This window comes from Rhinopithecus bieti, unplaced genomic scaffold (assembly GCF_001698545.2).
Source record: "Rhinopithecus bieti isolate Rb0 unplaced genomic scaffold, ASM169854v2 scaffold_66718, whole genome shotgun sequence".
Taxonomy (NCBI): domain Eukaryota; kingdom Metazoa; phylum Chordata; class Mammalia; order Primates; family Cercopithecidae; genus Rhinopithecus; species Rhinopithecus bieti.
The window spans coordinates 679,983-700,612 of record NW_016825567.1 but is presented as its reverse complement, the minus strand read 5'-3'; the positions used below and the strand labels follow the sequence as shown (position 1 = coordinate 700,612).

Here is a 20,630-nt window from a genome sequence, read left to right as displayed (position 1 = left end):
CCCCTGAGTCAGCAAGACCAACCCCTTCTCTTCCTCAATCTATTCAATGAGAAGACGATGAGGATCAAGACCTTTATGATGATCTACTTCCACCTAATGAATAGTAAATATATTTTCCCTTCCTTATGATTTTCTTAATAACATTTTCTTTTCTTCAACTTACTTTATTGTTAGAATACAGTATGTATTTGAGACAGCAGGCATATGAAAAAAAACAAATACAGTATACAATACGTACAACACACAAGATGTGTTAATCAACTATTATTGGTAAGGCTTCCACTCAGCAGTAGGCTATTAGCAGTTAAGTTTTGGGGAGCCAAAAGCTATGAATTTCTTACTGCGTGAGGGGTCAGCACCCCTAATCCCCCTGCTGTTCAAGGCACAACTGTATTTGCTTTATGAATGAATCACAATATAATGTTTCTGAGAAGAATAAGAACATATTGGAAGAATACAACTGGGCATAATGTTTAAACGCAACTAGACTTACTCCACTAGAAGAGAAGGAGAGGGAAAGGCTCTGTTTCAATTCTAGGCTTTGCTATCCTCCTGTCTAGAAAGCGGGGCCTTACAGGATCCTGCTGAGGGTACTAAAGAGGGAAGCTGTCATAGCTCACTGGCTGGCACGTGGGCAATGAGGAGTGAGTCGTGAATGAACAGTGTCTACACAGGTTCTCTGTCTGCTTTCCCAGTCCCCCCACCCTCCCTGCCTGGTGTTCTTGCCACTGTCTCCAGGCTGCAGGACAGTTCCTGCTTATCTGAGCACAGTGTAAAAAAGTGCTAAATATAGAAGGTGGATCACCATCTTTCTCTAAATGCTTCAAGTCAGTTAGTTAATGGAAACTCAAATTGTTAAGCAGGTTTTTGCTTAAGAGGTGATACCTGCATTTTAATAGTTGAAATCAATTGTCTTGAGGCACAAAGTTTACAAACAATAAAACATATCCATCTTAAGTGCACAGTTCAATGAATTTTGACAAATGTATACACTGATGTAATCACTGCTGAAAAGACAGCTAAATATTTTATCACCCTAAAAAATTCCTTTGGGAACTTTTGCAATCAATCCCCAACCCCTAGCCCAAAAAACCACCAGTCTGCTTTCTGTCATCATAGATGAGTTCTTTGTGTTCTAGAACGTTATAAAAATGGAATTATATAACATGTGCTCCTTTGTGTCCAGCTTTTGTTCAGAATATTTTTTTCTGAGATCCAGCCCTGTTGCTGAGTTTTTCAGTGATTCATTCTTTTATTGCTGAGTGGCATTTCATTGTACAAATGGATATAACAAAATTTTAATATTTGTGTACATTGACTTGATTCTTGTGATCTTGCTCAAGTCACTTATTTCTTTTCTTTTCTCTTTTTTTTTTGAGATGGAGTCTCGCTCTGTCGCCCAGGCTGTAGTGCAGTGGCACAATCTTGGCTCACTACAAGCTCCACCTCCCGGGTTCACACCATTCTCCTGCCTCAGCCTCCCGAGTAGCTGGGACTACAGGCACCCGCCACCACGCCCGGCTAATTTTTTTTTGTATTTTTAGTAGAGACGGGGTTTCACCATGTTAGCCAGGATCATCTTGATCTCCTGACCTCGTGATCTGCCCGCCTTGGCCTCCCAAAGTGCTGAGATTACAGGCGTGAGCCACCATGCCTGGCAAGTCACTTATTTCTAGTAGCATGTTTTGTAGATTCCATTTAATGTTACACGTATACAATCATGTCATTTGTGAGTAAAGCCAATTAGACATTTTACTTTTCCATTTGTGTGCCTCTATTTCTTTCTCTAGCCATACTAAACTTGCTACAATCTTCAGTACAGTGTTAAACAGATGTGAGTGTAGGTTTCTTGGCCTTGTTCCTGATTTTTTGGGGGACTGTTTAGTGTTTCACCATTAACTATGTTTTCTGTATGTCAGTCACAAACGTTTATCAAGGTAAGGAAGCTTCCTTCTACTTCTAGAGTGCTGTTTTTATAATTGATGCTAAATTTTGTTACATGCTTTTTTTCTGCATTTATTGAAATATGATTTTTCTGTTAATAAGGTCAAATACATTGATTTTTTTTCATATTAAAACAATCTTGCCTTCCTGGAATAAAACCGCAGGATAATGTATTATCCTTTTTATATATTGTTGGATTCAGTTACTAATGTTTTCTTAAGGATTTGTTACATATATTTTCATGAGGGATATTGGTTTGTGGTTTTCTTTTCTTATAATATCTTTGTCTGGTTTTGCTCTTAGGGTAATGCAGGCTTGATAAAATGAGTTAGGAAGTATTCTCTGTTTTCTAAAAGAGTTTCTTTCTTTTAATACTTTAAAGACGTCATTCCACTGTTCTGACTTGCCTTTTGTTTCTGATGAGAAGTTGGCATGAATTCTTAATTATGATTCCCTGTATGTAATGGGTTTTCTCTCCACCCCCAGCTGCTTTGAAGATTTTTCCATTTATCCCTGGTGTTTAGCAATTTGATTACCACGTGCTTTGGTGTAATCTCCATTGTGCTTACCATTCTAGGGGTTCATTGAGCTTTTTTGGTCTATGGATTTACAGCTTTCATCAAATTTGGAAAAAATTCAGTCATTACCTTTTTGAATATTTTTCTCTTTCCACTTAAGCTTTTATTAATATTGTCTCACTGGTCACTACATTTTAATTCATTTTCTTTAGTCTTTTGTGTCTCTATACTTCAGTTTGAACAGCTTCCTTTGCTGTTTTCAGAATGACTGACATTTTGGACAGTGGTTAGTCTTCTGTTAAGCACATTTGGATATTGTTTTTCAACTCTTGAAAGCTCCACTTGGATATTTTTTGTATCTTCCACTTCTTTCCTCATTATATTCATGTCTTCCTTTAAATCCCTAAGAAAAATTATAATAGCTGTTTTGAAGTCCCTGTTGCTGATTTCATCATCCCTGCCATGTCTGGTCGGTTTCTCTTGACAAATTTTCTTAAGGTTATAGGTCACATTTTTCAGCATCATCACATGTCTAGTAATTTTTGAGTGGATATTGGGCATGGAGCTTTCAATTTTGTTGTTTTCCTTTACAGATTTTGGATTTTCTCTGGTCGACAGTCCAGTTACTTGTGGATCAACTTTGTCCTTTAAAGGCTTATTTTTAAGCTGTTAGGTTAAATCGAGGGTAGTCTTTCCTCTGGGGCTAGTTAAGTCCTAAGACTGAGGCATAGTCCTTCTCCAAGCTCTACAGAATGCCCAGGTGCTCAACAAGGCCGCTTCGCTTTTTGCTTTTCAAAACATGAACATCTCCCAGGCCTGTGTGAACTTCGGGAACTTTTTGGCTTACAGCCCCCGACTTAGTCTTTGCCTGGCTGAACAGTTGCTTTCATACTGTACATGCTTGGCTTAACATTCAATAACAGACCCATTTATTGATGTAGTTCTTTCTCTGCAGAGCTTTCTTGTATTTGGTACTCCAGTCCACCAATTCTAGCTGTTTCAGCTCTCTAAACTTTGATCTTATCTCCTCAACTCACTGTCAGTGCCACACTTGGGTTTTTCCTTCCTGCACCAAGATTTGAAAAGTGCCTCCAGGCAGAAAGCTGCGTCAATTGTAGGTTTTTTTCCCATTCTCTTAAGGATTACAGTCCTGTCTAATTTCTGAAAACATTTGTTTCATACATTTGCTTATTTTTCAGTTTTCTGTTGTCAACAGTGGCGAGGTGGAGGGGCAAGTAGAGTTGCAGTTATTCCTCATAGCAGGAAACCTAATTTATTGAAAATGCCTTGACATTTTTATAAGCACTCTTAGACAGAAACAATGCTCTTGTCCATTAAAATTTTAATTGGACCAAATAAGTTATCCAAATCACTTCACGGAAAAACTAGAAAACTGCCTAAACTTAATTCCACCCACCTGAAAATGGGCCTATATCTCACATACTCAATTTTGATTTCTTAGGTAAAATCTAAGACTGTCAGTCTTGCCAACAATGGATAATGTAATTGGACTGATTTTGCTGTCTAGCAGTGACATGGAACAGTGGTTATATCACGAATCAGAAAGTTTCAGGAGGAAAGCCAGACCTCAGAATGACTCCCGATCCCACCTGGATCCACTCCCTCAGGCTTCAGGGAACAAGACAAGGGATGCCTGGTCACAGCTATATAACTCATGTTATTGGGGTGCTGTCTCCCCATCTTAGAAAGCCTCTTGTTGTCTGAAGATCTGACTAGAGCTTGGTACATTGTAAGCAGCCTAATCGTCAAGCCCTGTACTAGTTCTGTTCATTACTTCTTCTTGGCAGGGGAAATGGGTCTGTTGCACCTGGGAAACTCCAACATGCTTTTCTCGGGGATCCGCATTCCCATGACCATTGTTATGCATCTCAGAAGACAAATGAGACCCTGGCATATTTCTATGAGGCGCTATCTTATAAAAAGACACATTAAGGAAACTGTGTTGAATTTTATCACTTCAAATACAAGGGCTGTATGCACTACTATGTTTATTTTTAATGTTGATATTTTACCTTCTCCTTCTCTTGGAAAGAGATAGTAAATTCTCAGGAGTCCTACAAATGTAATGCTAAGTTCAGAACAACCCAATTTTTTATTTATCAGGAAGCAGAATAAAGAGATTGGGTGCAAGGAAAAAATTGTGGGGATGAAAGAAGTTGGAGGTCTCTTTAGGCCAAGTCTTATTTGGCCTCCACAGAACCTGTACTATCTCTTCCAGAAGCTTCTCTCTCTCTCCTCAACCGCTCACAGGGAGGGGCAGAAGTGCAGTCACTTCTGTCGATATGGGATGACTTTGGTAAAATCCAAGTACTGTGGCATTCTGGGAAAAAGATGTTCATTATTTAGAAAAAGTGGGCTTTTTTCAAAATGACATCAGGAAAGGTAACAGGCAAATATAATCATCATTGGAGGAGAACATCTGTTAGGTACAAAACCTTGAGAAAATCCTTTCTCATTGTTGCTAGCTAATTACAGACCCAACTGTTACTTGGGAATGGGAATATCATGCTATAAAAGTTCCGTAGGGCTCTCATACCAATTGTAGCTAGCGGAGAACGTATTAGATTTGCCACTGGGAATGAGGTGCATTGTTTGAAGTCAAGGCATTAGGTTATTGGTAATAGTTGACTATCTCAACATTTCCAGGAGGTGTCTTCATGGACTAAGCATTCATATTACCTGAAAGCAGGAGGTTTTACCCTGGAATGTTCTAGAGTCACCGGTGCCTAGCCTCTAGTCTGTGCCAGTGAAGTCAGACTCTGGCCGTGGTGCCTGAGCACTGGCATTTTTGTTAAGGGTTTCAGGTAATTCTAATGAGTAGCCAGGATTGAGAACCTCTCTTGGACTGATAACTCCTGAGAAATTGGAGAGCAGAAGATAACACGGGCAAGCTTTTAGTGGTTCCCTTGATCTTCTGCTTAGGTTCCCTTTGTCCCTTTGAAATCTACCCAACCCACTGTGTCTGCAACAAATTTCTGTTCCTGAGAATACTCCATCAATTTTGAAAATGAAATGCTCAAATAGGATATGCTCTACAGTCTAGGATTTTCCAGTGATTTAATTATCTAATTACTGGAGCTGGCTGCCAAGCACAAATGGTTTTATTCAGTTTCACTATTTTATAACACAGTTCAAAGAACATTTGAATTTCTAATTCAATTTTTGTTCTTTTGAGACTAGTCTAGTGTTTCGTATATCTCTAATGATAGCTCCATTATTGGACTTATAACCACTGTGGGACTGCTGTTCATTTTTGGTATATAATACTGCACATGTTGAAGGAGAATTGGTGCCAAGATAGCTTAATTATTCTAAACTGTTTTTGTCTTACGTAGACTCCCATGATTGAAAAGACAGAAGTTTGATGGGGAGGAAAGCTGAATGAGATCCAGGGAATACAAAGACAGAGGTAGAAACAGGAACAGCCAGGTTAGGAAGCACCATACTTATTTTCCCTGTGAGTCTGCACTTTAGAACTGCCCAACCTCCCAGGCTCAAAAGCACATTTGCTCACTGTTCTTTATTCCCAGAAAGCCAGAAAAGTTGAGTAGTTCTGGAACAATAAAGAAACTTGTGTGGTTAACACAGCATTCCCAGACCTTGACCAAAGACCTTCTTTGTTTAAGAAAATTGCTCTTTTTCACAAAGCTGCACAGTTCAAGGGTTGCGAGGAGAGACAAGTGTGGGAGATCCGTCCCAGCCGGCCACAGCACCAAACTACACCCGCCACTGATGGGGTGATGCTGTAGCGACAGACATCAAGATAGCCTTGGTATCAAATTCATCTCTAGCACCTGTGAAATTCCCAGGGGGAAGTGTGGCATTTATGCTAAAGCAATTCCATCCCTGTCCCCAAACCAACAAATGCTCACTTTTGAGAGCAGTTAGGTATTTCCATACAAATGATATGTATGTTTTTCTTACAGGGGTGCAATGAGGAAGTAACAATTTCCAAACGGCCAGCAGATGGTGCCAAAAGGCAGGAGCAGTGAAAGGAGGGGCTTAACCTCCGGGAGCCCCACGTAAGAAAGAACTTGGGAGCTGACGGGCACCCTCTGAACTGCAGTTGTGTCCTTTGGCCTGCAGAGTACTTAGTAATCGGTTTTTAGTTACTTTCCAACATTTTAAAATGGTGGTAATTCATATAAAACCTGTGTCTCCAGATTCGCTTGAAATATTGAAATATCTAGAAACACTGGATACTAATTCTATCAGGTTAAGAGCCAGTTGGAACTGAGTGGCTCCTAGCCTTTCAAGGGGCCAATTTACTGTGGTCTCTCCTCCGTTTCACTTACGATTGCTGCCTGGACACTGAAGACATGTAACTTTGTCACCCCTGACACAACCCAGCCCAACCTGTACACTTCATTTCATTGCAATGTGTCTTTAAAATTGCAAAGCGAGGAGAAGCTAATGCAAAGGATGGGACCATCACAGATGATGCGATTCAATAGGATATTTAAATGAATTTGCATCGGATGTCCAAGGTATCTGGGATGTTGCCTAAGAGACAGAGTAGCCTTTGGAGGTCTGAGCATTCGCTCTTCTAGCAACTCTCATGATCTATGCTGGGACCTCGGAGCAGGTCTCTCAAACCAGCTGCCTTTCAGTGGGTTTTCTGGTAGGCAGAGGGCAAGGGGAAATTGTTTTCTTAGCCTTCATTAGGTGGTTAAATAACATAGGGCTTGTGCCATCGCTGTGCTGAAGATGAACTGTGATTGGAAGACTTTTTCCTATTAGAGGAAAGGGCTCAGGAGGTTGCATTCCCATGGCTGCTCCAGGATCCTGGATACATTTATCTTTTTTTTTTTTTTTTTTTAGACATAGTCTCAGTCTACTGCTCAGGCTGGAGTGCAGTGGTGCTATCCTGGCTCACTGCAACCTCCGCCTCCCATGTTCAAGTGATTCCCGTGCCTCAACCTCCCCAGTAGCTGGGATTACAGGAACACATAACCAGGCCCTGCTAATTTTTGTATTTTTAGTAGAAATGGGGTTTCACCACGTTGGCCAGGCTGGTCTCGAAGTCCTGACCTCAAGTGATCCACCCGCCTCGGCCTCCCAAAGTGCTCAGATTACAGGCGTGAGCCATGACACCTGGCCGTATCTTCTAGCAACATTTGGATTATGAGCTTCTGGAAGTCAGGGAGGATGTCTGTATAGAGACTAGGCCAGCACTGTATCCTCAACGCCTAACCTACCAGCCAGGGCAGGGAGGTGGGAAAAGGTGCACAGAGCAAATATGTGGTCTCATGCAGAGACGTACATCTCTACCTCCTTATTACCCAGGACCAGGAGACAGCTTATTTTGCTTTGGCAGATTTATGGGATTTGTTGACCAAGATTCGTGACCTGAAGGGTCACTCATCCTGATTCCCGTAGAGTTCATATATTTCTTAACAATAGAAAAGAGCAAGGAAAGGATGGATCACAGTATCTGAATGAAATGCAGATGTTTTTTTTAACAAATCACCATGGTGGTTTTTTTTCCTTATGAATTCATCTTCTAAAATTCATAAGTCTAAATACATCACAGATCTTGCAAAAAATGAAAAAAAAAAAAAAAAAAAAAAGCTTGGCTGACTATCCACCTTTGTGCCTGTTCAGTGTGGAGGAGGATGGAGCCTCCAAGCTGTCAGAAGGCAGCCTTCACTGGCTGTCGGCATGCTCCCTGGGGCCCCTCTCCTTTCAGCTCTTCTCCAAAAGCAAATGCCCAAGAGTCTCTTCCTGCGTAAAAGCACACATAGCTTAAAGAAGTGGCTATAGATTGACTGTCATTGCAATGGAAGGTTCTAGACCTGGATTGTGTGTGTGAGAGAGGAAGCCATGCTGTTACGGTTCTATATTTTCTAGGTCTCATGGAGCCCCTAGGAAAAGGAAAGTAGGAAGAGCTCAGGGCAACCGAGACAGAGGCCGCTGTGCATGAGGAATACCTGGAGCTGCCGCATCTGCTGGAGCTGGAGCCTGAGTTCCGCCACGCTCCGCCTCATCTCAAGCAGGCTCATGTGGATGGCCGAGGTGCCTGCAGGTGGAGGCTGGCTGGGAGGCACTGTGGACTCCAGAGCACTGAGCGTCTTCCCACCAGACACATGGGGAGTTCCTATGAGAAAAGTGCGTCAGAGAACTCAGAAGGCCACAAAGGAAAGTCTAAGCTGTGCATCCCATCCCAATGCAGATAACTGGTAGTTCCAAAAAGGCCCATTTCTCTCATTACAAAAAAAAAAATGCATATATATGAATCATGCAGTGTTATAGTATGCAGTGTGCAATAATCACATTCTAGAAGTTTAGTAAGAAAGTGCCATAGGAAGGCAGGCCACAGAGCTGTCTATGTTCCCATCTATCTATCGACTGACTGATCTATCAATTGATCAATCTTGTTTACGTTTTTTTTTTTATTTAATTTTTTTTTTCTTTTCTTAACCTCTGGAAGAAGAGCCTGTTTAAACACACAGGTTTGCATAGAGAAAAGCTTAGAAGTGTATAAAACAAAGTGTTAATGGTATCTCCAGCTGTGGTATTCCAATATAAGGTTTTTTGTTGTTGTTGTTGCTGTTGTTGTTTTTACTATTTTTTATTTTTGAGAACAGGGTCTCACTGTATTGCCCAGGCAGGTCTCAAACTCCTGGGCTCACGCTATCCTCCTGCCTCTGCCTCCCCAAGAGCTAGGATTACAGGCATGAGCCACTGCACTCAGCCACTTTTTTGTATTTTTAAAATCTGCATCCTGAATATCTGTAATTTTATAATAGAAAAAACTGATTTTAAAATTCCGAGACCTAATACAGAGTGCTTATGTGACTATTTCCTGGATGGCAAATGTAACCTAAGGACATGCAACTTATTTCTGGGCAGAGATTTGGCCAATCGCCAAGGGGAGACTAGTAAGAACTGGGTACTGTCCCAAATCCCTTCAGATTTCCAAAATCAAAAGAAGGAGGGCGTCTGCACACAAATCCTTTAGTAAGAAAATAAGGCAAGATGCAAAAACCCTTCAGGAGAGGACTCTAAAAGCAACAATGTGATTCTATGGAACAGGTACCTGGAGAAGAGGCTGGATCCATGTTACTAATAAACACACACACACACACACACACAGACACACACACACACACACACACTTTGGCTCAGTTCCCTTTCCTGTAAAGGGTCAAGTGCAAGCTTTGTCGCAGGCCAGCTGGCCTTGCAGGACAGAGCACTGCGGCCACTTGCAGACCCTGGAGTGGCTATAGTGTGGTGGTAGCCTGTCTTCCCATCGTGGCTCAGCCATTTCAGGAACCTTTCCCTCTCCAGCACACACAACTCAACCAGGCCTCAGTGGAGCTCAAAGTGGCTCATGAGCCAGGAAGCTCCCTGCTACTGTCCTCTTTCTTGCTTGGCCTTGGCGACACTGATGCTGCTGGAGCCCCATTCTCTTCATCCTTGAATGACCATCCAAATAGGGCCAGTCTCCCAGCCCCTCTAATGGCCCTCTTGGGGAGGCAGCAGGGGAGCAGGCCAGAAGGCATTTTAAAGGACTGACAATGGGAGCTCCAGGAGACCTGACAGCAAGCTTTTCATTATCTCTCTTTTTTTTTTTTTATTGACACGGAGTCTCGCTCTGTCTTGACCAGGCTGGAGTGCAGTGGCTGCGATGGAGTGCAGTGGTGCGATCTCGGCTCACTGTAGCCTCTGCCTCCTGGGTTCAAGCAATTCTCCTGTCTCAGCCTCCCGAGTAGCCGGGACTACAGGTGCGTACCAAGACAGCCGGCTAATTTTGTATTTTTAGTAGAGATGGGATTTCACCATGTTATCCAGGCTAGTCTCAAACTCCTGACCTCAGGTGATCCATCTGCCTCAGTCTCCCAAAGTATAGGGATTACAGGCGTGAGCCACCATGCCCGGCCAACAACCAAATTCCTTTATGGAATCTACACTCATTTTTAAAGTATCTTCATCTATAACCTCTTAATCCAGTATATTTGGTTCATTTAATAGCTCCATCATTCCCTGAAATGGCTCTTTATGTTCATTTCAGCGATCTTCTAGTTGTCACCCTGTGGACTCTCTCCTAGGCTGACATGACTTTGCTTCAATGTGACACTGAGCTTAGTCAGCCACTTCTTTTCTTTTCAGTCACTTTGAAACTTTCCATCATCTTCTTCCCTTTCTGCTGCTCTGTCTTGGTCAATCTCTTTTCTAACTCCTTCCTCTGTCAACATTTTAAGTCCTGATATGTTGTGTCCCTGGGTCCACTTCTCTTCTTGATGGACATGCTTTCTAGGGAGGTCACTTCTGCTACCATCACCTGCCAAGGTCTCCCGCACTCTCGTCTGCAGCACACACTTATCTTCAGATCCACATACCAATGCCTTCACGCCACTACTGAACTTTTCCATAAGTAAGTCAAATTCATTATTTCCACTTGTCTTCCCCAAACCTCTTTCTGTCTCTATGGGCCTAATTTTATTATATATATAATGTCAATAGCTTTTGAGGAACAAGTAGTTTTTGGATACACGGATGAATTGTATAGTGGTGAAATCTGAGATTTTAGTGCACCCATCACCTGAGTAGTGTATCTTGTATCCAATTTATAGTTTTTTATCCCTCACCCCCTCCCACCCTGCCTGCTTCTGAGTCTTCAATAACCATTATAATAAGGGCCTAATTTTAGCTAGTGGTACCACTATCTACTCAATTATCAGCCAGGCAGGCTGTCACTTTTTTTTTTTTTTTTTTTGAGACAAGGTCTTGCTCTGTCACTCAGGCTGGAGTGCAGTGGCTTGATCTCAGCTCACTGCAGCCTTGACCTATTCAGGCTCAAGCAATCCTCCCACCTCAGCCTCCGAAGTATGTGGGACTATAAACATGTACCACCATGCTAATTTTTTGTAGAGACAGGGTCTTGCAATGTTGCCCAGGCTGGTCTCAAACTCCTGGTCTCAAGCAATCCTCCCGCTTTAGCCTTCCAAGGTCCTGAGATTATAGGCATGAGGCACCATGCCTGACCTGGCTGTCATTCTTACTAACTGTGTGGCTTTGGATAACTAACCTAACCTCCCTGAGCTTCTGTCTCCTTTCATGTAAAATATGGGTAATGACATCTTCCTTATAGGATTTTGTGTGTTAAATGATCTAATGCGCAGTATAAAAATCTTTGAGATGGGAGGTTCCATCTGTTCTCTTTCCACAGTAAAGTACACATTCCTTAAGTAGCCAGGAAGTCTAGGTTTTCCTTTACTCTTGGCCAGATGAGTTCCTTGACTTCTATATAATTCCGTTTGCTTGTCTACAGAACAGGGATAATACTTGTCTTGTAGCTTACTTCCTAGGATTCTGGAAGAATTATTCTATTTTGTGCACTATACAAGGCTGCTATGGCAACGAAGCCCCTGTGGACGATATCTCGCCCTGATACGTTCGAGTGAGAAAGTCCAAACCTAGCAGAGACGTGGGGAGTGAGCCCACGTGCACATTGCCAGTGGCATTGCAAATCAGCTCGGCCATTCAGAAGAGAAAACTAGCAGCATGTCACCATTGCCACTGAACTGTCCTTTTGGACTCACTGATTCCACTTTGGGAAATACATCTGAGGAAATGACATTGGCTCCTTTCCCCACATTTGAAAAGAAACTGACAAGAAGTTTTAGAACAAAGAAATGAAACAACCTATGTATCTTTAAAGGGACTGAGGATCTAAACATAAAAGGAGTTAAAATGACAGGCTGTGATGATGTGTGTCACGTGTGTGGATATGTGTTCAGTTTTCTTCTCTGGAACATGAGAATAAAAATTGTACCTCTCCCTGGATGCTGCAGTAAGGAGTTCACGAGTGAACGCCTGAAAAGCACATAGGAAGCACTCACTACGTATTTATTATTATTATTATTCTCTAAAAAGCAAAAAGAAATAAAAGGATCATACAAAACAGCACGTACATACTGATTAGAGCAGTGCTTTCAGATATGAGTCATTTCTAGAATAGACTACAGAAGGATGGGAGCTTTTAATATTTAGTAGTTTCCTTTCTTCTCCCTAAGTTTACAATACATTTTAAAAAATGAATAAATTAAGTATCTCCGAAACAAACTGGCAATTGCTCTGAAGACAAGTTTAGCAATTTCCGTGAAATAATTCTCTGACTTCGGCCAAGGCCACTGATTGATTTCTAAGCAAAACAACAAATCCCATCAGGATCAGGAACGCTGGCAGAGTGACCCTGTTGGCCTTGTAGCTAAATGATGCTCAGCCAGAGGAGAACCACGACCAACAGAGTCCTAAACTGAAGTTCCCAAATCTGTCTACTCTACCATGCTGCACAAAACTAGTACACGTGGCTTCCCTAAATTTGGGGTTTCACCCAACTTGCCATATGCTTTCTGTGTAATTTAGTATCTGAATGTGTTCCTGCTAAGGATTTCTATTTCTAACCCGATGAGAGGGAAGACCTCATCTTCTTGCAGAGGCCTGGCTTAAGACTGCTGGATGAGACATTCATTGCAAAGACCTGGATACTAGTGAACGCCACTACTAACAGAACTGGGCTCTCTTTCTGGGGTATGCTGGCATTTAAAAAGCAGGCCCTGTCATCTGTCATGGGATTAAAAAGATAAAAAGCAGGCCCTAGGCCAAGTACTCCTTTTTCTCCCATCTGGACACTGGTCATTCCTTATTGGCTACTGTGCCTTCTCATCCATCCCCATATTGCAGCTGGGCTGATGTCCTTCCCCAGTGTACAACCTTCCGATGGCTTCACGTTACACTTAGAACAATTTTAAATTCCCTTGACTGGACAACCTCTTCTTCCCCATAAGTCCTCTTCATCCTTCCAGGCTTAGTTTGTGTCACTTCCTCTGGGGACTGCCCTTGGTATAGGCTAGTCCTATTGGTGAAGCATTTATCCTGCACTTTTAAACACTCAACACACATAAAATTACTTGTCCCATTTCCATCTTCCCCATTGAATTCTAAGTTCTAGGCAGGCAGCCCCATGTCTGCAAGATGCCCACCGTATGGCCCTATCAATGAACAAATGAGTGAATGAATGAAAACCAAAGGGAAAAGACAGTGCTTTGCCCCCTGAATTAATGAATACATCTGGAATTTCAGTATTAGCAGGAATATCTAGGAATCCTCTGACATCATACCAGATAAGTGACTTAGGGAAATGTTAAACATTTCTGAGACAAGTCAGGACTCATCCCAGGCAGCCCACAGGCCTCCTACAACTCCAAAAACACTCACTTACCTGCACTATCTGTGTGGTTCCTGTTGGCTGTGGTTTTCATCATTTTCTCGCTGAATAAAAGGAAAAAAGAGTCAGCTATGCAGTTTCCAAAATGCCTTTTTTTTTTTTTTTAGCCCATTCCATTCACTATTCGAAGCAATTGGCAGTGATGGGATTAAGCAATGAAGGTATTTTAGCATCAGCATCACAATTGGCCAGGATGAAAAAGGCTTCCCAGGTGTGCACCTGACACTGGGAGTGGAATGCAGCCAGGCTCACTTGTGACTTTCAGATGATGGCAACGTGGACACGCAAGGGTGGTGGTTGCAGGCACTGCATGGTGAGTGGTCCATGAAGCCACATGCACTGGGAAGCCCATTTACCTTCTTGGGCCAAAGTGTTACCTTCGACCAAGAATTACCAGAAGGAGGAAAAAAAAAAAAACCCAAACCCCAAAAAACAAACAAAAATGCCCATGATCCATACAGATGTGAATATTTTCAGCCTTGAAATGATTACAAGGAAACAGATTTGAATGAATGAATTATCTTAATGATTAAAAGAGAAACAGATTGAATTATTATTTTTCATTGGCTTTCTTCTTTTTTACCTAGATGCATCTTTGCTATAACTTGTAATAGGCCCTTTAAAAAGTGCAGACTGAACGAGGCCAGTTAAACTGGCAATCTGTTTCTCCATGGCTTGCATCCTCTCTCTGTAAAACAAGAGAATTGTTTGTTAAAGCTCTATTGACTTTCAGACCGGTTTGTCCAGGTGGATGCACCACCCGATGGTTATAAAAGGTACCACCTAGAAGGCCGTGGAAGTTCACCCAACCTGGCTCAGGAATGTGAAGAGCCGCACATCCCCAGCTGAGGTCAAGATTCGTGATCAGTGTTCAGTATCAAGTCAGTGACCTGACTGGCTAAAAAAAAGACACAGCACGGACCAACAGGGGCCTCCTGGAAAAATGAAAAATTTCTCCCTTGGAAACAACCCTGTTTGCACATCCTGTGTTTTTCTAGGCTTTCTGCCCTACTTTCTTTCTTTCACATTGCACAAAAGGGCTGTTTCCTAGCATGGCAGTGTCCCAGGACAGATCTCACTGAGCTGCACACATTTCTATGCCATACACCTCAGCTGGGAGGCTGCTGAGTGGTTTTGGTATAAATGATGGAGATGCTTGCTGTGTGGGTAGTAACACTTGTGTCACAGCTTAAGGGCAACACAAACATGTCTCTCTCTCTCTTTTTTTTTTTTTTGAGACGGAGTCTCGCTCTGTCGCCCAGGCTGGAGTGCAGTGGCACCATCTCTGCTCACTGCAAGCTCCGCCTCCCGGGTTCACGCCATTCTCCTGCCTCAGCCTCCCAAGTAGCTGGGACTATAGGTGCTCACCACCACTCTTGGCTAATTTTTTTGTATTTTTAGTAGAGACAGGGTTTCACCGTGTTAGCTAGGATGGTCTCGATCTCCTGACCTTGTGATCTGCCTGCCTTGGCCTCCCTAAGTACTGGGATTATAGGCGTGAGCCACCGCGCCCCGCCATGTCTCTTCTTTAGACAGTGGAGAAATATGACTGAAACCTGTCCAGGCACGGTGGCTCACGCCTGTAATCCTAGCACTTTGGGAGGCTGAGGTGGGCGGATCACCTGAGGTCAGGAGTTTGAGACCAGCTTAGCCAACATTGTGAAACCCTGTCTCTACTACCAAGATTGCACTACTGAACTACAGACTGGGCAAAAGAGCAAGACTCTGTCTCAAAAACAAAAAACAAACAACAACAAAAAACCCCACGTATTTGAAAGTAGATGATGTTGGATCTAATGTCATAGGAACTTTAGCCTGGAGGCTTTTACAGAATCATGCAGGAAAACAAATATCCCTAACAGCTTGGCCATCTCAAGACGTTCATGAAAAATTTCCCAGTGATTTCCATATACAGATACTGCTCCCCTCTCTCCACGGCTCTTTGATGCTTCATTACAGTTTAACTGGCTTTTGAAATAGGCTCACATTTCTGGAGCTCAGACAACGGACGTTTTGCAGAACTATTGCCATTGTTTTCAACACATTGTTAAAAACAACAATACAAGTAAGTGAATAGAGGCTTCACATGTCACCTCATGTGAATTCAGTTATGCATACTTGGTAGTTCAAAACAGGAAAAGGAGAGAAGAACAATGTATATGGCATGGGCATTGCCTGTGCTGTTATCTCTCATGAGTGACTGTCCTTGCACAAGCCTGAGCTAAGAGAATGGACCTCACTCCTCACTGCGGATCTCAGTCCCACAGATGCCTAGGTTTGTGAGTGATGGGATTCCTGTTCTGCAAACAGTATATTCTTACACTATTAAATACAAGCTGGTTAATTTATCTGATTCTCAGTGGAAAAAGTAATGATGGTCAGGCCAGGCACAGTGGCTCATGCCTGTAATCCCAGGACTTTGGGAGGCCCAGGTGGGCGGATCACCTGAGGTCAGAACTTTGAGACCAGCCTGACCAACATGGTGAAACCCCATCTCTACTAAAAATAGAAAAATTAGCTGGGTGTGGTTGTGCGTGCCTGTAATCCCAGCTACTCAGGAGGCTGAGGCAGGAGAATCACCGGAACCTGGGATGTGGAGGCTACAGTGAGCCAAGTTTGCGCCACTGCACTCCATCCTGGGCGACAGTGCAAGACTCTGTCTCAAAAAAAAAAAAAAAAAGAGTAATGATGGCCTGTTCTTTCACAGAAAAAGCCAGCTGATTAAAGTTGGGCTCTTTTTGAGAGACGGTGCATCTGCATCCTGAACTTTATGACAATCAAGATGATACTCAAGGGTAATTTTATCCAACTCAAGCATTGCAGCCTTGAGTTTTGCCTTTGGAATGTAACTCTCAGTGCCATGTGTAACACTGATCTTAATTTTGTAACTGTAAGCTTCTGATATCAGAACTCCACACATTTTCTTTAGTTTAAAATTGATGGTCTGTCACAATACTGAGTTTCTTATATGTAAGTCACGCAGTCTAGATAGTTAAAGGTTGCAAATCCACCAAGGAGAGAAAAAAAACACCAAGCAATTTTAAGTATTAATAGTATGATCTCTCTGCTGTAATAGAGTGGAAAGAAGAAATCTCAAATGGTGAGCACGGAAATGTATCTCCCCGGAGTGATTTGCAGATGTTTCCAGGTACACAAGTTGATGCTAAACCTCTCAGCCATACAGGATTTCAGTCACACCTTGGCGCCCTCTTTGCCATAAAATAGTCCACATTATCAAAGGGAAAAAATGGTAAGAAATTCAAATAAGGAAAGCCAGTTAGTGAATATCCATCGGCAAGGTCAAGCTTATTCACCCAAGTCACAGTGGCATCTCAGAAAAAATGGGAGTGCTGGTTGGTCACTCTTCCTGCCACATGGGAGACACAGACTTGCACAAACTCTTGGGAAATAAATGACTTCCTCGGGAGAATGCTCAGTCCCAGGTGAAAGTTGCCCAGAGTCCTCATTCGTCCCACAGGGACTCTATCCACAGTGGTGCTGGAGTAAAATGAATGACACTAAGAGCAGAGGTGCATTCAGGGTTACCTTGAGATGTACTAGTTTACTGCTCTTCTTCAATCCTAGGCAAATGCAAAGGATATTTCTTTAAGAAAAAAAAGGTAACATGGCATTTTTAGAGTCTAAGAGCTTTGGTAAGGAAATGGCTTAAAGGGTTCTGTACAGCTGGAGTGTGGGATAGAAAGGCATGATGACAACCTTAGTACATGCAGAAGACAGTAATATTAAGAAATGCAAGAAATAGGTAAGTCTCACTTATGTAGAGACTAAATAAAACTCTGGTAAGAGGGAAATGGCAGAGGGGAGTCCTGGGATTCCATTGCTGGCCACGAGAACAATGCTAGTTAGCGCTAGACCAGCCTTCTTTCTGCTTCCAATCTGGTCAACAGGTTTCATTACATTGTGCAACAAAGGAGAGCATCAGCATTAAAAATTGAAACAGGCCGGGTGCAGTGGCTCATGTCTGTAATCCCAGTACTTTGGGAGGCCAAGGCGGGTGGATCATCTGAGGTCAGAAGTTCAAGACCAGCCTGGCCAACATGGTGAAATCCCGTCTCTACTAAAAACACAAACATTAGCTGGGTGTGGTGGCACATGCCGGTAATCCCAGCTACTCGGGAGGCTGAGGCAGGAGAATCACTTGATCCCAGGAGGCAGAAGTGAGCCGATTACACCACTGCACTCCAGCTTGGGTGACAGAGTGAGACTGTGTCGAAAGAAAGAAAAAGAAAAGAAAAGAAAAGAAAAGAAAAAAAAAAGAAAAAGAAAGGAAGGAAGGAAGGAAGGAAGGAAGGAAGGAAGAAAGGAAGGAAGGAAGGAAGGAAGGAAGGAAAGAAAGGAAAGAAAGAAAGCACTTGAATCATTCTAGATAAAGAACATTGGTCTTCTACTGATTCATCCTTGAGTTGAGAACTGTAGAATGTCACAACACAGACCACGTCATCTGCACATGGAAGTCCGTGGGGCTGCAACATACCTTCGGCATGTTCCTTGGCTCAGTGAGTACTCAGCTTCTACCCTGGGCTTCCACCAGATAATAGTTTTAGGGTGCAGAGAGAGACAACTCCCAAACAACATCCTATTCTTCTTTAGGGCTGATATTGACAGAGTTGCAGAACTGCCTGGGATAAGAGTTTGGGTGCTTTTAGAACAAAAGGGCTATATCCACTCCAGGTACCCACATGCTTGGCTTGCCTTTTTGTATCTGTGAGGAAGGGAGTGAAGGCTCTCTGGGTGGCCTCTTTCAGGTTATGTCACCTGCAAGGTCACCAGGAAAGAGACATGCTGCATCAGAGATACTGAGTCAGGTGGCTTGTCATCTGACACCCCCCCTGGAGAGTTCAGATGCTTGACAGTAGAGGGGAAGTCATTCTCTCCCTGGTGGGAGCAGGCAGTACACACAGCACTGAATACATGTGTATGCTCTACTGTCTTGGCCAAAGCCACTTCACAAAAATACAATTCTTTTGACACACGGTAATGAGAAAACATTTTCCCTCCTATTTAATCATCAAAGTGTGTCTGCTTTCAGGATTCATTTTGGGGACATTATTTGATTTATACATTCATAAATAAGATTGTCTTTCCATTTTATGGTTGGTAATCTGGAAACAATTTTATGGTTTAAGTAAATTACAGCAACTGGAAACTTATGCAGCCTTCTCCCATGATGAAATTTTAGAAAGTGTGTTTTAAAGTTGAAAGGGAAGAAAGCAAAGTGCCACGGAAGAAGAGAAATGAACACAACCCTGTCATTTTATTGCAGTGGCAATTTTGTATGCTCATCATCAGAATATTAAAGACATTTAGCTCATTCTTGCCAATATCACTTGGTTTAAAATATGACAGGACTGATACAATTACTGTTGAAAAGATGGCTTAAAATGATTTCAAAACCATTTTATATCATTCCACAAACCATATTTATGTGATTAGTGTATATGGTTAACTAGTCATTTAATGTCTTAAGTCAGCTTGGCTGAATGAGTCTTCTCATGATCCAAACATAATATTAATAAAAAAACTCAAGTCACATTCAGGGAAGTGCTGTTTCCAGTGTTAAAACGATTACTCTAAACAACTTTCCTGCAAGCTCCATGTCTGTCTGTGAAGATGAAGCAAAATTCATACTGTTGGTGGTCTGTTCTGTCTTTGCAACACAGAAAAGAAAAAAAAAAATCTGTGTTTAGGGTATGATTTTTAACCAGTGACTCCATTTATAGAACTTTTTTTTTTTTGACAGGGTCTCATTCTATTCCCAGGCTGGAGTACAGTGGCATGATCAGAGCTCACTGCAGTCTCAACTCACCGAGCTCAAGAGATCCTTTCGCCTCAGCCCCCCAAGTACCTGGGATCACAGGCACGCACTGCCTCAACCTGGCTAATTCTTTTGTATTTTTAGTAGAGATGGAGTTTCACCATGTTGCCCAGGCTGGTCTTGATCTCCTGGACTCAAGCGAGATCAGCCTCCTGAAGTGTTGGAATTACAGGCATAAGCCACCATGCCTGGCCCACTTATATAACTTTTTGATTCAAGTTTCACCTTGAGATATATATATATATTTTTGGACTAGGGACTTTGTACTGATCAAGGCATCACTAAGCCTGAATTAAGTCCTTATTATATATCTAAGTAAATGAATGGCTATTAAGACACAAGTCAATAGCATAACACATATGAGGCTGGCGATTCCCCTATTAAGAATCCCAAAGGATTTGTTCCTAAATATCCAGAAGACGTATTACAGGAGATGGCTGAAACCAGCTAGCCAAGCTGATGTGATTAGCCCCTAGTCTGTAGCATTAACCTTCTTAACCAGTTAGGGGATTATTTTTAGCCAGTGACTCCATTTATAGAACATTTTTTTTTGGGGGGGGGGGACAGGGTCTCACTCTTTTCCCAGGCTGGGGTACAGTGAACATGATCATAGCTCACTGCAGCCTCAACCCACTGTAGTCAGTAACAACTGCATTATTCTGGTCTTCTGAGAGTCCCTACTAGGTGGTTCCTCCATTTGCTTCTAGTTCTAAATTTTGCAATTTTTTTCTTTGTATTCTTGCTCATTCCCCCTCATCTCTCTTCACTAGAAAGTGTTATATGGTCAATGAGTCAATCAACAAATATTTTTGAGCCCTTAATATGTGCTAGATAATGTGCTAGCTGCCGTGGACACAGCAGAGGCACAGCACCCGCTTTCCCAGGCAGTGCCTTTCTTTCACAATGTCAGTTTCTTTTTTTCTGGGAGAAATCTATCTGAACTAAAACTCTTTAGTCTTGGCAGTGCCGAAGGCATTTTCCAGAATGCAATAGTGAACAGGTTTAAAGCGAGGCTATGCCCTTGTTTGTTCATGCCCTGACTCTGGTATGAGGGGAAAAAAAAAAAAACCCAAAGTAA

At 42.4% G+C, this 20,630-nt stretch overlaps 1 protein-coding gene across 15 annotated transcripts in view; it reads right to left on the bottom strand.

Annotated features, from left to right (window-relative positions):
• The window catches only part of KIAA1217 (KIAA1217 ortholog), a 351,420-nt gene that overhangs the window by 37,301 nt on the left and 293,489 nt on the right, over positions 1 to 20,630 (bottom strand). For 8 of the 15 annotated variants that reach the window (XM_017863059.1, XM_017863062.1, XM_017863072.1 and 5 more), the window contains 3 exons: positions 14,300 to 14,404; positions 13,711 to 13,760; positions 8,414 to 8,580 (listed from right to left, as the gene is read on the bottom strand). In XM_017863059.1, coding sequence (XP_017718548.1) covers positions 8,414 to 8,580; positions 13,711 to 13,760; positions 14,300 to 14,404 — 322 coding nt within the window. The remainder of the gene's footprint in view (positions 1 to 8,413; positions 8,581 to 13,710; positions 13,761 to 14,299; positions 14,405 to 20,630) is intronic. The other 7 variants (XM_017863063.1, XM_017863065.1, XM_017863073.1 and 4 more) reach the window with 1 other exon arrangement.